Here is an 18,629-nt window from a genome sequence, read left to right on the forward strand (position 1 = left end):
ATATATATATATATATATTCAAATCACCTAGAGAAGAGAATCAGTATACCAGTGCAGAAAAATAAAATAGGAGAGTGAGAGATAAGATTAATATTACTATGATGATTCCGGGAAGCTTCAAAGACAATTCAGCATGTGACAGGATTCGATTTGACTGTAGGTTCCCCGTCAATCCCGGAGATCTTTAAAGGTCATATGTCTGTATGCTGCTAGGATCTCAAGTGGTTTTCTTTGGGATTCATATCACGTGTTCCATAATAATATACCTCGAACTATATAGCTACATGGACATATTAATGATATTCTAAGACTCGTTAGCTACGCCAAAACACCCTTGAGTGCACGATCGTGGGATGAACGCGGGAACTCTTGTACCCAATGGTATTTTACAACGGGACATGTCTGGTTCGTTACTGGAGACATTTCTGGATATCATTGAGCTAATTTGGTTCGTTGAAGACCAAGCTGCCTGGGTATGGGCAGCCCATATGAATATGAAAAGGGACATATATAATAGAGTTAACATTAATCTAATATATGAGATTCCCCTGTGATATGTCAACACCATAACCATTCTCTTTACCGTAGCCATACAAACATGGTATGGAGCAATCTCTCTAAAGTTATGAATTTTTATTTATCTATAGATCTATATTTTGTTAATTTTCAACTGAGTATAATAATAACAATTAACATAAAAAGAAAAATCCAGACAAAGAAGAGTAGACATGAGGGATGGGAGTAGCAAGTGAAGGGTATATGTTGGTCAACCTGTTTTTGTTTACACGCATGCAGCTGAGCCAAGGCCGCTCGTGTCATTTTATCATATTTTGTGAACTTGGCCAGGGATTATGCTTCATTTATAGGAAAAAAGAATGGAGGTAAGTATCTGAATGTTGTATATTGTAGGTACTAGAGTATGCATGTTTTGTAGAAGAAAGTTTGATACAATACTATAAATTGCATAATAGGTGAAGTAAAAGTAAAAGAGAAGACATGATTAAGACAATTGTGACGAAAATATATACTTTTCCCAACCTCAAAATGGCAGGGTATGGATTAAAGCCATGTGAAATTTGCCAGAATTTGAATTTCGAGTGTTAAACTGCGAGGTTATGAAAGAGATGTGTCGGTTCGAATTAGGGGCTAATGTGGAACTACCCAATTTCAAGACTGCCTGGCACTGAAAAGCTTTACAGATTGCCTTTTCTTGTTGTATGGTGAAAAATAATAAGTTAATGGATAATTCTACATTTTAGGGGAGGCACATAAATAACAATGATTTCAGTGAAACTCATATTAATGGATTCCATACACTTAGTGATTAAATGACTTAAGTACTCATACAATAATAATATATTCATAGTAGTGCTATAAAGCTCACACAATATATGGAGATATTTTAAAAGGTGAAACACTGGCAAAAATCAAAAGAACTTATGAAAACTGTATGTAACTTCCCCATAGTAACTAATGTTTTCATTGTTATTTGTTAAGTGTGATTGGTGTAGTTTCATATATACATGTGTTTGTTGTTAATGTTTACATCCAGATTTTGTGTTGTATTTGTTTTCCTTGTCTCGTATCACTCTTGTAATTCTTCACCATGGGGCAAGACATCAATGTATTTAATAGTTACATTTTATTTTGGCTGTTAGGGGAAGTTAAACGAGGTTTTCAGATATTCTCTGGATTTTAAAATCATTTCACCTACTGATAATTGACTCAACATTTTCCTGATCTTTATATCCCTCTCCATTGTTTTTTGATTGTTATAGTAAAGCGGCTTAGCATCATTACATCAATTTAATGCACTGCTAAATCACTTTTACTTAGTGTAAGGAGTTCACTGACATGCTTTCCTTACAAAACCATATGTTATTTCAGTCGTATTTGTCATTCTGTAATGCCTATAAACCACAGTACGTATTTATCTGTCTGTCTACATCTCTGATGCACATACCGTTCGGTAACTCCCTGAAGGGAGTGGCCACACCTAAAGAGTCTCCATAGCTGGTGAACTCCAGTGCTGTAGTGCCTCACCCTTAACAGGCCACTGGCAGAGGACAACTCTAATGTTTATGGAGGCTTCTGCTTAATGTTCCTGCCTAGTGTTCTATCCAACTACTTTTGCTTAATGCCCTCACCTAATGTTTCTACCTACGCCTTCTCCTTAATGTGTCTTCCAAATGCTCCTCTGTAATTTTGCTACCTACTACCTCTATTGATTGCTCCTAACAGTTTGCCAAAAGGCAGGGCTAGCACATAGTGCTCATTGTAGGAGAATCTAGAGTTAGGAAGAATGAGTTGTCCGAGTTATGTGTTGTTGAGTGTTATGTGGGATAAGGAGAGATTGCATGTTTGTGGACAAAATGCCAGTTGTCTACATGTGATTGGGGCAGAAAGAAAAGGCAGCTACCTGGGTCAGAGGAGTGTAAAACACTGAAGTGCTGTTTCTCTAAACAGCCATTAACTAACCCTCCAGATACCCAGGCGGGTAGTATTGGAAACACATATTTACCAAGTTGTGTTTTGTATCTTGCTGCGGTAAAATAAGGAAAACAGAATATTAAATGTTATAGAAATGCTTAATATGTTAGAATTTCTTTTTTACAGTGGGACACAAAAATAAAAAGCTTTTGGTTACTCACGTACCTTAAGTATTGTTAAAGTATTTAAGTGAAAAAGGTATTGAAAAATGAAGGAAAATTTTGGGATAAGCTGAAAAAGAAAATATTGACCATCCTAACCATAGCTAATCAGGAAAGCACTTGAAACAATTAATTCAACTTAAGCTAGTCTACAAAGCACATCAGCTAGTAAACCCAACAAATTATAACTTAAATACCATAGAACACAGAATACTTATTTTAATCTACCTTATATTACTCTGCTTTGGTGTTGTTAGATATTTAGTATTTTGCTCACAATAATATAAATGAATTGGAAAAACATACGAACTTTAGAAAAATCTCAGACAGAGAGGTGGAGCATTGCACTGACTACTATGCAGAAATTAATTAATCACATTTCCATTAAGGTTAGGTATGTTGAAATATTTCTGGGTAATTTTTCTAAGCTAGTGTTTGGAGTAGTGGCCAAATTTCAGGTTTCTATCACACATCTTCACTTTCCTTTAATGTTCTGGAATCCAACAAATTACACATATATATAGACATTTGCTGAAATGAAACCAAATTGCACCCTGGATGAATAAGCCCGTGTGGCCATAATAATATAATTACATCAATATATGGTACTCTTATTGGGCAAACTGAAAACAAATTATGTGCATTTCAAATATTAAGAGTGATAGTTCACATCATCATTGGATTCTTTGACCTTTTTGCATCACAGAAATTAGCTTTTAGAGTGCTTGCAAGTAAAATTAGATTGCTCCTAAGTGATAGCAGTGATGTCATCTCCCATTGATTCCTCTCATGTTAATTAACAGAGAACTAAAATTGAATTTCTCCAGTTTGATGTTATTTTTTAGTTTACTGCCATGAGCAGACTATACTGTTTTGAATTTATTACAGTTTTCATTGAGATGTAACTATTGTTGTTTTCTGTTTATCACAGTTTTCCTTTGCATGTAACTGTTACATTTGGATTCAGGTAAATTATTTGTTAGACTGGTCTTTTATGCATGTGAACAAAATGCATTAAGAATTTTAGCACTTTTTAGCATTCAAATGAATATATCCTTTAACTTTGTTAAATATATATTTTATGAATCCCATTCAGTAATTGGTAACATTTACAACACACACACACACACACCTAAATTATCATAACTGTAAATTACCCTAGTCTTGAAATAACCTAACTACCTTGTATTGAAATAGCATAACCCAGTCTTGACTTACCTCATTGTATTGTAACCTCCCATGTTTGGAGAGTTGGGTTTGTCTGCTGTAGTTTTCATACCAAAAACTTTAAGAGTGTAATTGTTGATATTGTGCTGGGGTTCTCACCTCTGTTTCTTCCCTCTGGAAGAAAAATGAGTCATGTCATATTGCAATATTTCTTTTTTTAGTCACATTACTAAATAGTTCTTAGATTTTTTGTTTATTCAATATAACCTCTAAAGCAGGTAGTACTTTTGAATTGATTTTTATATGATTATTCATTTTTCCAGTGTTTACATAATTTGACATTATTACAAATCGCATATGTACAATGTTCAGTCTTAAACAACCTAGCTTTTAGGGCCATTTAAGATGTTTGACAGTAGTTAAATACTTTTTCTTACTTTTTACTGTTGATAAATACTTTTTTTGTGTTTTTTCCATTACTTGTTTAGTAAGGCAGCACTAAGAATGGACGAAAAATATTCTTATTTATTCGTAATTACTCTCAAGGTGTTATGATGATTTAGACAGCTCCCATCTGCAGCCAAGCCCCACAAATCTTTCCATGGTTCCCCCTAACCACATCTTATACACTGGTTCAACCCATTGACAGAACATCAACTCTTGTGAACCATATTGCTCCAGTTTGCTGTATCTCATACATGCTTCACCTTCCTGCATGTTCAGGTCCCAATAACTCTGATTCTCTCCATCCTTGTCACCTTGTTGGTCCTCCCCTTGCTCCCTCTACTTCTGAATTTGTTATTCTCTTAGTCAATCTCCCTTCACTTATCCTCTCCATATAGCCAAACTATATCAATACACCCTGTTCATCTTTCTTAGTTATGCTTTGCATACTACTGCACCTCTGTCTTACACAGTCATTCCCTGCATGATCAACCTACATATTTTCCCTACGCAAATCATTTCCAGCACAACCACACTCTTCTTTTTTTTTTTTTGCATGTAGGACCTACATCTTGCATTCATGCATTACTGCTGATTTTACTGTACCATCAAACATACCCATATTTACTCTTGCAAACAATGACCTGTCTTTTCACACATTGTTGGATCAAAGACATTTGCCCCTTAACCATCCTGTGGTTTGCTTGAGCAATTATGGTTCCATCCATTACCATGCCTACTCCCAGGTTAGTAAAACTACTTCCTGCAGGTTCTCTCATTTAACTTTCACACACAAACCAACCTCACTCACTTCCTTGCGATACCTTGTAACCTTACTTTTATTCATGTTAACTCTTAGCCTTCTCCTTTCACACACTTCTTTGAATTCTTACACCAGCACTTGCATTTTTTTTTTTTTTTTTTTTTTACTCGTCTACCACTGGAGACTTGTCATCTGAAAACAGAGACAGATTCACCTCCCAGGCTTTGCCACCAACTGAATGAAATAAACTTGCCCTTATTTTTAAGATTTTTACATTTACCTTCCTCATCACCCTATCCATAATCAGATTAAACAGTTTCCCGTGATGCAAACCCACACCTGGAACACCTCACCCTTCTCCCTTCTTATTTGCACACATTCCTCACACTTGTGATAAAATCTCTACTTGTAGCTTTAACCCATTCCTATTGCCTCACATTACCAGGTACAAAAGCATTTACAATTGCCCATCTTTCATCATTCAATTTCATTTTAACCCATATCAGTCTGGAACTCACATCCTTGCACTTTTTAGTACATTCCCACAACTTCTCCTTTAGCATAAGTGCCACTCTCTCCTTTGCTCTTGCCCTCAAACCAACCCAAGACTTTACCCCTTGACATTACCAACCACTTCTCCCCTTTCCTGTAGAGTTTAGTTTCACTTGTAGCTAGATCATCCAGATTCCTCTCTCCAAACATACTACCTGTCAATCTCTTCCTTTCTATACATCCTGGTTATATCCATACATATTCAGACAACTCACCCTGAATCTTCAAAGGATATGAACAGTGAGCACTCCTTGCTTGACTTCTGTTTCCACTTTTAGAAATTGAAATTCAAGGCAAGGATGATTTCTTCCCTGAAACACAAAGAGAGCTTTCCCACCCCACCATCTTTCTAGTTGCCTTCTATGTCCCGAGGGATGTTTTAACATAGATGAAGATGAGAAAGACAAAGTCAGGAAGTTCAAATTGAGATAACCATATGAGATATGTGTAAATGTTATCGAACATTTTTTTTTTTTTTTTTATATACTTTGTCGCTGTCTCCCGCGTTTGCGAGGTAGCGACAAAGTATAAGAAAAAAAAAAAATGTTCGATAACATTTACACATATCTCATATGGTTATCTCAATTTGAACTTCCTGACTTTGTTATCGAACATGATTATAAGAAAAATATAATGGTAATACATTTATTGAGAAGCAAGTGACAGTAAAGTTATTGTTTAAAAAAGTTGCACATTCATGAACACATACACACATGAGAAGGATTACATCAACTTACAAGGTGACCTAAATGGACATTCAAGTCTCTTTGATACTTGGTTAATGAAATTCACTCTTAGCAAATGTAAAGTAATGAGGATGGGACAGTGAAAGGAGGCCTCAATATAATCATAAATTAGTTGAAAATATGCATCAGGATTCTGTGTGAGAAGGACTTAGGAGTCAACAACGTCCTAAACATGTCACCAGAGTCCCACATTAGGAGAATAGTTAAGGAGACAGTCTATATGTTGGAAAATATTAGAATAGCTTTCAGGTAAATGGATAAGAAAATACTCAGCAAGTTATATATTTCCCATATGATGCCAAAGTAGAGTATGCTGCTAAAGTTTGTTTAATTTGGTCACAAACATACATTAAAAAGCACCAAGAGCTAATGGAGAAGGTCCAGATGAAAAAGATGGTAAAAAATTAAAAGGGCTGAATTACAGGGAAAGGCTAGAGGCTTTAGGTTTAACCACCTTGTAAGAGAGAAGAGTGAGGGGTGACCTTCACTTTTAAGTTTTTAAAAGATTTATGACACAAACTGCAAACAATTTTTGAGAAATTAGGGATAGAGGTCATAACATCAAATTAAGCAAGAAACTCATTAAAAATTTTAAGAGTACTCTTATTGTATAAGAGTATTGGATGTATGGAATAAGAGGACAGTATGATAATAGAGAATGTTAAAGCGATGGAGCCCCATAAGAGTAAACCTTCCTTCCTATGAATTACAAATAGGTAATTACACACATACACATCATGCAGAGCACACACACCCACCTAAATGCCCCCATAGTCAGAAATACACACTTGATCTTCTGGTAGTGGCACATCAGAGAACAGTATTGGACCTTGCAAATCTTAGAATAGAAAAGTATATTCATGATCATAATTTTACATATTTAGTTAGAGAATAAAACTCAAAAGCCCATATTACCATTGTGGTACCTGAATATCTGCTCTGTTTTGTTACATAAAAGTAATTTTTGTGATGGTAAAGATACAGTACACCATTAATACCATGAGATGTGCAGTGGTGTTTATTCTTTAAGATTGGGCTTTAACAAAGTAAAACAATTCCAGAGAAGCTGATTATGTATATCATGATGTAGTGGTAATATGGTAATAAAAGTCTTGCATTTAAGACATATGAATTTTAAATGAATACAAGATATTAATCAGCACTCAACATTGGATAGGAAATATGCAGGCATATGCGTTTGCTATGATCATGTAAGATGCCTTTTGAACTTATAACTGAATATAGCAAAACTTTTGACGTATTTAACGTAACCTGGCATTCAAATCCATTTCTTTATACTACCTTCAGTTCTAATATATTACACTGTCAAACTTATTACTTCTTATGGATGGTACATAAATGATAATGTACTTTAAAACAGGAGACACATTGCAAATGTTGATGTTTTTGTCTTAACTGTATATCTGTGGGGCACATATACATAATTTTTTTTAATTTTTAATAACCCATGTATCTTTCGAACATTGAGATGATTTTCTTGTCAGCTTTTGTCATAGGGTCTAGTTTGGTGTTTACAAAGCAGGATTATAGATGTAAACTGTAGGTAGTAGTTACGCTTTCAGTTAGTTTTATGTTGTGCTTCTGTTCATTAACATCATGGGTAGTGTCCCAGATACTGTACATGTAGTATTCAGTGCATAGCATGATGAGTGCTTTGTATACTGATGCCCTAATGTATTCATGGCACCTCCTCAGATCACATAAGTAAAGAGTACAGCTTGCCTTGGCCATGATGTCATTGTGGGTCTTTTTGGTTTAATGTAGATTGCAGAGATTAACATGATTATATATTAAATTACATAAGCATATATGCATGAATTATAGAATTCTTAGTGCTTCTGTAGGCTTTTTTTTATGAATGATTATACTTTTGCACCAGTGTAAGCCATGTTTTTTGCACTTCATGAGTATCAATGTGTAAAAAGATATCTGCACAGTTGTCTTCACAATGCAGACATGTCCATTTGTATGTCAGAATCTCTTTGAACCCACAACTTGTTGTTTATTTGTGATACAATAACAACTCATTTTATATTTCATTCTCTATAATACCTGTCATTTAGTATCTATATTTTATAAACTTTGTAAGCATAGCTGTGCATCACCAAATGGAACATTTTAGGTATTTTATTCAGAATATCCCTATGGCCAAACACTTCCAAAAACACCTACCTGAAAAGTTTGATTTGAAATTATGGCATTACTGGAATTTATATTACAAAAACTTTCATCCTGGATCCCACTTCCATCAAAATTATGTACATGAATTGCTTTTTGGAACTATCACACTTCCCTGTCTTAGGCACTCTCTATTGTGTCATATTGCTGGGACATACCTTTCCCTTTCAAGTACATTTAATCCCAGGAACTCATGAACCAACATGATGGTGGTGTCCTTCATTGATTACCTTCAGTTCTGGGTATCCCCTTGAAATTTCATCACCCTTTGTGGTCTTCCTGTCTCGTGCACTGAATTTCATTAGTATGCCAGCAATGTTTGCAAGAAACTTTAGGAATTCATTGTATGTAAGCATTTGATATAAAATACCAGAATCATAGTCATCTGCATTATGGTATATATTCAACATACTTTTTTTTGTTAATGTTATGAGAATATAAATGCCAAAGAAAAGGAGAGAGATAGATATACAGGTAAACTGACAGATAGATTGAAAGAAGGGTTTACAGAGAGAGTGTAAGTGTATTTTTGTGTTTGTTTTGCTTGGCTGTTTGTTTGTGTTTGTTTTTGAATTTCATACATGAATACATATTTGAGATTACCTGTTTGGGAGGAAGTTCTACATCTGTTAGGGCCCCATTACTCACATTTTCTTAGATATCATATGATCTTTTATCATTTTTCACTCTTTGTGCTTGTCAGTGATCCTACCTTGAAGTTTAAATGCATTTTCATCCTTCATCATGGATAAAGGTTTCGTATTTCCTCCCTCGTTAGGTTTCTGAACATCTCTAGTGGCCTATGTCAAGTGTTTTTGCACACTATTAGTATGCATTGTGAGATTACATCTAACCATGTCCCTTATGTGAATCAAAACCATTCAGTTACATACTGATATCTTGTCTCAGTTCTTTCCATGGTATCCCCATGTACTATCTTGTTATTACAGTGGCACTGCAGCCTCCACTGTAAATAGTTAAAATTTAAGGTTAATTTTCTCATGTTCCCTGTTCAAATTCAGTAGCCCTTCCCTTTGAGTCTTTGAGCCTGATTAATTATTCTTCAGGTGACCGTTTCTTCATGATAGATTTACGTAGGTTTATACAAGAATTTGAAATTATCATTTGCATTGTTCATTTTTTTCTCTCTTTATCCCCTGCATTTCAAGTTCTGCCTGATAACTGTGCCATCAATGTCTTCAGTCAGTTTTTTTAGTTACTATACATGACTTTCTTTGAGACCTCCCTTCTTTCTCATATGATCCTCTGTCTCCATTACCTGTAACTGCTACCTATCTCCTGACCCCTTATCATAGATTACACAGAAATTCTTGTATTGCTGTTCCATATTCTGACTGCAGTATATGATTTCCTATTTATGTTTCTATTTATTTTAATGATTTCCACCATTGTATCTTTTCTGAAAGATATTGTCTCCCCAGATTCTATTTTCATTTCTTTATTAACCACATACTCAAGTATGAGAACTGCATAATAATTGTTTCCAATTGTGGTATAGTGCAGTATCATTGGTCTATATTTCTAGCCTAAAATACATAAAAATGAGATTAAGTATTGCGATGGTGTTTCAGCCCTACATATTCATGGGACATATTGGTACTAGATGTTTTCCTTGACACATTCTGGGAATTTATATTTCCACAATTTCTTTTCCCCTTGTGAATCCAAAATTTCTCACATTTTCTTGTTGATAAGGCCCACATTTTTTGGAACTTGTTGTTAATTAGGGCTTGTATCAATGCCTTATACATCCTGATTGTGCCTTCATTATTTTCGTTAAATAGTCTGCAAAAATCATTATCTGCCCTCCATATATTTTCACATTTTATTGTGGGTACAGGCATATGACGCTCTCAGGATGAATTTATTGTACATCGGGTTGCTGAGATTTGTGTTTCTAACAGTGTGAGCTCCTGCAACCCACCATGGTGTGCCTCAGGCTGTCTTTAGGGAAGGTTTTTCTTACTATTTGTGGCTGCCACTCCATTTTGGGAATTTTGCTCCCAGGCACAGTCTTTCTTCCACCTGTGCTTCAGGATATTCAGCTTTTACCTTTCTAAGGAGGAGAAGGCCCAAATTCTGGCATGGAAGTAAGAAAATGTGAGTACACATGACATTTTTAGGAGCACTGTGTGCTCAGAGCACACAATGAGGCTTCTGCTTCCTGCAACACCTCATCAGTACATTGCCTCAGTTCCATGACCAGCCATCTGAAGATGGTAATAAAGACCAAAGGAGAGATGACAAAGTACTAAATTGTAAGTGTGACACCTTTGAAAATGTATGGGGAGGCATACAAGGTTCTTTTGCTGACACTACTTGATGGGGTTCCTCAACTATTCTAGTTTTTCTTAATGTTATAGTAATGGTTGTGTAATTTTTTATCATGTTTTATTAAATATTGTATTATAGGAATGTCATCTATCAGTAGTTCCAGAAACTTTAGGTTGTCTTACTTAAAAGGCTAAACCCCTTCCTCCTTCATTCTCTACTTTCCTTCCTTGCCATTGTGAACACCATATGGTTTGACAAGCCCTATATTGTATGTGAATTCCAATTGTTTCTTGTTAACAAGAAATTGATATGTATTTTTGTATAATTTTATTGCTTCTCTCCCATTACCTGTTTGTAATACTCCATTTTGTCCCAGTTGTATTGTCCTACAATTCTTTCCTAAGTTTCAGATACTGGTTCTCTCATGTCTGTTGCTTATGTTATTTGTTTGTTGGTGGTTACATATTTGTGGGTTACGAGTATCACGTTAAGAATTTTTTTTATCTGTTCATACAGTGCGGGAAGGAGCTCTACTCTCAAAGGACCCAACTTCTAGAACTTTCTGTACCATCACGACTAAATATATTTCCGTATTTATACTCATCACTTACCTTATTCCATTGATGCAGTTTCCTCCCATATTAACATTTTTCTTTCACTGTGCAGTCGGTCATGCCCGTCTTTATACAATATTTGAAAGTTATTCATACGTCATGATGCTGCTTCTGTCTTCCGATGTGGGTAATTCCGCGTTCTCCTTTCCCGCGACTGTAGCACACTTCCCATACTGTTGAAACAACCTCTGTCTCCTTCCTTGGCTCCCTTTGCATTAGATCTAGATGTTCCCTCAAGAGGGGTGACCAAATGGGTGCTGCATATTTGTATATACATTTTTTATTTGGAGACGGTGGCGTATTGAGAAGGCCACCTCGCAGGGTCTTAAGAGTTTAGGGGAGCTTTGAGGACGAGAAAATCAAATTTTCCTTAAATTAACCCCAAGGCTGGATAGTATGGGGAAGGGCTCTGAAAGTGATAGGATCCAATTTAAATCAACACGGGGCCTGATAGATTTGGGAAGTTTTGAAAATGGGAAGATTCGTCGCTCCCAAGGTACTTCAGCCTTCACTATTTCCAATCCTGGCGGGCTTTTGAGTTGCCATATAGGCCATTTGATCATGACAAACTCGTTCATTTACGAGGGTGGAACACGAGTAATTGGTCCATTTACCAAGACATTTTTTTTTTTTAAAGATTTATGTAAGTGCTAACGATTAAAAATTTTCAATGACATTATAGACCATACTATAGGGTTCAAGGTATGGCAGTTTAGTGGCAATATGGTCAGCTCAACCTTTCCAGATGCTTCGGTTGATATTCGAAATCCCTCGCTGTCTCTTTGAGATTTTTTTTTTTGTTTTGTTTTTTCAGCTAAGAAAATTCTAGCAATACCTGTCATTGGGTCTCACTATAATCAGTCTAGTCAATGATAATAGCAGTTTTTCCAGTTTCCATATTTGCATTTTTTTAATGTTAGGCATTTACTTGAATTCAGATGCGTGTACCTTTACGCTATTTTTCAGATATATTTTTGAAAGGTCTGCTTTGGAGGGGAGGAGGCACAAGATTATAAAGCCCCATGGCTTCAAATCTTTCGTAAGCTTTTGGAAACAGCATTTTCTTGTGAGTTTACCTTGGGTAGGCGAGTATAGACCTTATGTCCAGGTAGATTGAAGGCTTATATTCTCCTGTTGTTGTGACATTCCCATATCTTGGTTCCTGAGTGCTGTATACCGTAAGCGTTTTTTTTTTTTTAAGGAAGAAACCTGGAGAGAGAGAGAGAGAGAGAGAGAGAGAGAGAGAGAGAGAGAGAGAGAGAGAGAGAGAGAGAGAGAGAGTTACATCGGGAGATTGCCAGTAGGCAGGGCTAGCGAAAGTGCTCGTCGTGTCTTGCTTGGTTGAATATAATATTTCTCTGAGCCTCCACACACCTAATATACTTGTTGATCATGTGTTTTGCAGGAACTGTTTTCAGCCATTTATCTAGTTTTCTAGTTTAGAATTGAAAGCTTGTGCGCGTATTCCATTTGTGTCCTCTATTTTTATTGTTACAAGTCCATTAAATTGTATAACTATCTTACGTTATGGACTCGCATATTTTTAGCTTAACCCTCTTCTTATCTTCTGTTGTATTTCTGCAGGAATTGATTGCACTCTTCTTTCTCTGAGAGAGAGAGAGAGAGAGAGAGAGAGAGAGAGAGAGAGAGAGAGAGAGAGAGAGAGAGAGAGAGAGATTTTTTATTCTTAGTTTGATATTGTTTTTAAGTCTTTGTTTGATATATGCTATCGGGAAACGTTTATGGATTGTGATTGAAAATTAATTTTGGGAATTATCATAGGACTATGACTGTAATCAAGCAGTTATGATTTTGTATGTGGATCTGCAACATTTTAAAGATTTTTTATGAACATATTTTGTGCCTATATTTGTATTATTCGAAGGTGCTTAAAGCAGAAAATGCCTGATACGACACTGGGTGTGTGGTAGGTTTATATTAAGAAATATACGTCGTAGTCACAATTGATCCCGTGGGAATTAGGTCAGTCCATTTCATCGCGTAATCTGTTGCCTAACTGTTACGTAATTTGAAATATCAGGTGAATGGATGACACTGATAATGCAGTAGCACTTCTTTTATCACCAAGATCATACTTGTAGTGGTTATTGCACACCTGTTGTTTGAAAAAAAAAAAAAAAGAAACTACTAGGCATCCCTGTCAGGTGGCAGCTTTGTATATTTTAAGAACTGTTCTCTTCTGGAATTTTCCCTCTCATTTCGCTCTGAGTCCCCTATTCTCCTTTGGATTTTCCAGATTATGTCATGGGCATTGTGTTATTTTTCGTCAAAGAAAAAAACAAATCGCAATGGGGATATATCGAAACAGTGAAGGAGTAAGGTATATAATTTGGCGGCGACTTTGTTGGCATGCTACAGATACCGCGCAGGTGTGGAGGGTGTTTAAATTGTGGGGTATCGTGGGCCTTCTCACCTACTCTTTATTCCCGCCGTGCCTTGCTGTCTAGTGCAACAGCTCCTCAAGCAATAATACCCTGTGGAATATTTTGAGCAACTGCTTTTCTCACTGTTTCAAGGTAGGTTTGTGTAGAATGATTGGAATAAGTCTCGATCATGTTTCAGGGTAAGGTTGAGAGTAACCTGTTCCTTAGGAATATCTTTTGAAAGTTTACGAATGTGAGGATGTTTATCGTTTTATTATTGATAACTGCAGGTATACGTATATTTTGTTATATTTAAATATTTTTTTTTTTACATGTAATCGCTTCAAGGATGAATTTGATAAAGCGTGTAAGTTTTCATTCAGACAATAGTATTGAATTATGTTTACTGAAATCATCAGATATTGTAAAATGAAGTATTTTGTTACTGCAATAAGTTTTTAGATTAAAGTTGGTGGTTACCTAATTATCATTCAATAAGGCAGTTGTGGGTAGAGGTAATATTATACTTGTATGAACGAGCGTATGTAGCTAGGAATTTGGGGGCATGGGTTTTTAACCACGCTGACTCTAAATTTTGGTATTGGATGATATCTGCAGTAATTTGAATTGTCCAGTTAACAGTGGGGGATTTAAGAAGAGAAAATGTGTAGTTCGTTAGAAATGTGTACAGAATGTGAATTCTAGGAGTGCATCTGCACACCCTTGATGGGAACTTTCGCTCGGCCATTGCCATTTCCGTGTACGACACATTATCCTCTTACCCAAACCGTAGACGTTAATTTTATATAATAGGAGAAAGAAGAGTGTATAATACCAGCGAAACGTTATATACAGAATAAAAAATGAGACATTACTACTTTCCCTTTGACGTCACGTATATACGTCATTTACAAACTCCAAGTAACTGGATATATTTAACTTTAACCGAGGTGTCCATCTTTGGAAATACAGGGGATCATCTTTCTTTTCATATGCTATGAAAACTTATCATTACTTTTTATAGACAATTATGATGTTCCTCATAAAACTCGTGTAAATACAAGAGGAAGTTTCTTCATTCCCATAAAGACACGCTTTCACGGTATAGACGTTCCCGAGGAAGAGGTTTAGACAGCATGTAGTAAATGAAATATGCATGTTAGTACATTTTACTGAAAAAAGAAATACATATGGAAATCAATCCACATTGACTGGCAAACTGCTCATGAATACACACACAGATAGGAAATTTTAGATGTGGAGACAAATGTGCAATAATAGGGAGTTTATACAGAGAGGAACGCTCTAAAAAAAACATATGTAATAGGTTGTATGCATTAAAAAGAAGCTGAATTACAGTGAGAGGGCAGCACTATACGTTTACCCTTTGTAAGAGAAGAAAAAGGGAAAATATATGACCATTAACACTTTTCAGTGAGATTGACTTCATATCCTTTTTGAGCTTTATCAGAGAAAGGTTGACGAAAGTTTCCCAGAAACTAACCATTAAGGATGTTATGAAACATTTATGAATAAATGATGACAGTTTAGAGGACTATTGGTACTGCACTTTTGTACTTATAGTCTGGTGGATGAATGGAATGATGGAAGAGATGAGACCGTGAATGCATATAGTAGAGAACTTCAAGATTTGTTTGGGTTGTAAATAAGTTTAAGGTCCAGGCCCAGTGGTTGTCAAACTCCTTTTCTCTACTATGTAATTATGTACACTTTGGAAATAGACCACAGCCTCAATGAACATGTAGTGGAAACTAATGAGAGTAGATAGTATAAGGGCCCCTTAAAGTTATATTCCTTTGAAGGAATTGTTAGTTGTTGCTGAATAGAAAGTAAATGATAGACTGTCAGGCTGGAGTTTCTAGGGCATTGCCAATGATATAGGTGGAGACAGGTGCTGGTTTTTACTGAAGGTATTTTCTTTGGTTCAGAGTAATTATGTCTGCTGAAATGACTATAACATGGTTGACTTTGTTGAAGAATGTATGAAGAAAAGAAATTGTAACTGAGGTGTTCAAATTGCTCTTTATTGCTAATGGGCACTTTCCTCCAGCCAGCAAACTTTTATTGCCAGACATCATAGAATGAATTATATTAGTGACAGTACTTGAATTCAGCAGTGACCATTTTTAGAGATACTGTAGGAGACCAGTGTTTGAGTGAAGAGAAACACTGAACGGGTTAGCCCCAATTTAAAAGAATATATATGGTGCAGCAAAGAAGGTACCCATTGTTAGAAAAAGAGTGAGTGAATTAGAAGAGCATGAAAAAAAAAAAGTATGCAATAAGCAAGGAGTGAGTAGAAGATTTTAAAGAAAAAAAATTGAAATACAGACAAATAGTAATGGTATCACATAGAGACTAAAAACTTATTGAACATTGAGGAAATGTTCAGTATATACATAAAGTGCAATCTAGAATAGTGCTGATTAATTGTATGATCACATATTATTATTATTATCATTATTATTATTATTATTATTATCATTATTATTATTATTATTATTGTTATTATATTATTATTATCATTTTTACCTGCCAGCTTTTGATTACTTCACATCAGATATAAAAACATTAGTAGTCATCACACATTTGTTTATCACCTCCCTGGACCGTGCAGAAGATTCATAATTAATGAAGTAATTATATCTTGATTACTCTCGACTAGTTTAGAGTAGTATTGTGGTCAGAATGTTTATGTAATGCATAGAATGATGGTGACTGTGGCTTACTTCTAGGGCTTCCCTTGAAGATTTGAGAATTATCAAAGAGATGATTGAGGGTAGCATAGCTGAAGCTAATCCTCAGGAAATTAGATGTCTGCCTTTTTTTTTGCCAGCCTGCAAAATTGATTCCCACAAAAGAATTGTGCTGATATGTACTTCATCCAGCTCATGCATATGAGAATGGTGTAAATGACCCTATGATATTGAATTGTTATCATAATGCATGCAGTTTTGTGTGTTGCTCATGCTTATGGGATTGGTGATGATGATCACGGAGGAATGATAAGGTACTGTTGTATGGCATGCAGTTTCATGTGTGTGGAGATGTATATATATATATATATATATATATATATATATATATATATATATATATATATGTATATATATATATATATATATATATATATATATTAGTGTTTATAACTACCCCAAGAACTCTTTCCAAGAGCCTGTGTAGCTCAAAGGCTTTACTATTTTCAGTAGCAGGGAAATGATGCACTCCTTTGAAGTGAAATGTTCTTTGATATGTCAGTGCTCCCAATAAGACAACCTCACCAACTCAGACTTTTCACCTAAGGCGTAATTCCTTTCAGGCAGAGTCTGGTAACACACATATATGTACATAGATTCTACCTGACTCCTCTTGCTCAAGGTTATTATGCAAGTGAAACATCACTTTTGGTGGGACATTATGTTTGGGAGTACAGTCTTATCAAAGATTTTCTCAATTTAAGGAATCCGCATATTCCTTCTACTGGAATTAGTACAACCTTGGACAGCAGGAGCCTTTAGAAAGAGGGCCGGGGTAACACGAGGACTCATTCATAGAAATTGGTGTTAAGGTAATTGATCTTAGGGTAGTTGTGCAATAAGTAAATGAGTATATGTGCCTATGATGCAACTACCATAATGAAGACACAGAGCATTTACTACTCAGTTGCACTGCACACTCTCCACCTAGATGCACACATAATATTACCACGCTATATGATGCATTGTCCCGTCCAGTGGACGTAGCCTGCTCCCTGAGTGGTGTAGGAGCCTCATAGAGGTAGAAGGGACTTCCATAGCAGGAAATTAAGTAAGTATATTTCTGTATAATCTTAAGGTAATCTTTAATCTGCAGTATGATTAATTGATTTTTCCATCTAAATTTTTAACAAAAGACAAGTTTATCATCTCCATCCATTGATACATTCTCAGTAGTTGGACTTTTTACTTTTTTCAGGTTTTAAATATCATTCGTGATGGATGGAAGGAAACAGAACCAAGAAGATAGAAAACATAGTAGTACGACAGGAGGTTCTAAGGGCAGAGGCCGTAGTGGAAAGCGGGCACAGAAGACAACTGGAGAAAGTCCACACCTTCGCCTTCGCCGGGGCAAAATGGTGCCGTATGTTTCAGATGATGATGATGACACCTATGAACTGACTGATATTGCTGCACATGACTTAATTAGATACAAGAAGGTGAGATAGTACATGTGTGTGAATTAGATTTGCTAATATCAGTAGATAAATATGTATATGTTCAGATTATTGAAACACATCCTGAGTTTTATTCTTGAAGTTCTAAATGGTTCGAATAGCTAATGTGAATGGATGAAATGAAAAAGACTAGCTGGTGCTGGTAAAAACTCAAGAATTTTTTTAGGCATAATCATGTCAATGTGCTCAAGCAGTAGCCCCACAATAAATGTTACACATTTTCTCAGGAAAGTTGTGATGTTCCACTTGCGCCTGAAAAATCAAAATTGAATATAGAAATTAGAAAAATGATGAAGGAAAAAAACATCATAAAGTAAAACCTGGTCTGCTGACCTTTTTTTTTCAGCATTTTGTGACTAATGTTACACTTTTTTTTTAAGAAAGTAACACACTGCTGTTCACCAGTAGTTTAGAGGATTTTTTAAAGTTGAATAGCATGTTGTTTGTTTTATGTTAGAATATAGACACATTTTAGTAGATACAACAGCAAATCTGTTATAGGTATGCTACCCCAGTTTATAATCAGCAGAGGTAGTAAAGGGAAAGTCCTTGCATAATGAGACAATAATATCAAAGCTGA

The 18,629-nt window shown here is 35.5% G+C and overlaps 1 protein-coding gene across 4 annotated transcripts in view; it reads left to right on the forward strand.

Moving 5' to 3' along the window:
• Positions 1–750: 750 nt before the first annotated feature.
• LOC139765487 (solute carrier family 41 member 1) overlaps positions 751–18,629 on the forward strand; it is a 55,760-nt gene continuing 37,881 nt past the window's right edge. For 2 of the 4 annotated variants that reach the window (XM_071692911.1, XM_071692914.1), the window contains exons 1-2: positions 751–881; positions 17,791–18,031. In XM_071692911.1, coding sequence (XP_071549012.1) covers positions 17,810–18,031 — 222 coding nt within the window. In that variant the 5' untranslated portion in view covers positions 751–881; positions 17,791–17,809. Of the gene's footprint in view, positions 882–13,803; positions 13,969–17,790; positions 18,032–18,629 lie in introns of those variants that run through there. The other 2 variants (XM_071692912.1, XM_071692916.1) reach the window with 2 other exon arrangements.

The sequence above is a fragment of the Panulirus ornatus genome, chromosome 55, assembly GCF_036320965.1.
Source record: "Panulirus ornatus isolate Po-2019 chromosome 55, ASM3632096v1, whole genome shotgun sequence".
NCBI classification, from domain to species: domain Eukaryota; kingdom Metazoa; phylum Arthropoda; class Malacostraca; order Decapoda; family Palinuridae; genus Panulirus; species Panulirus ornatus.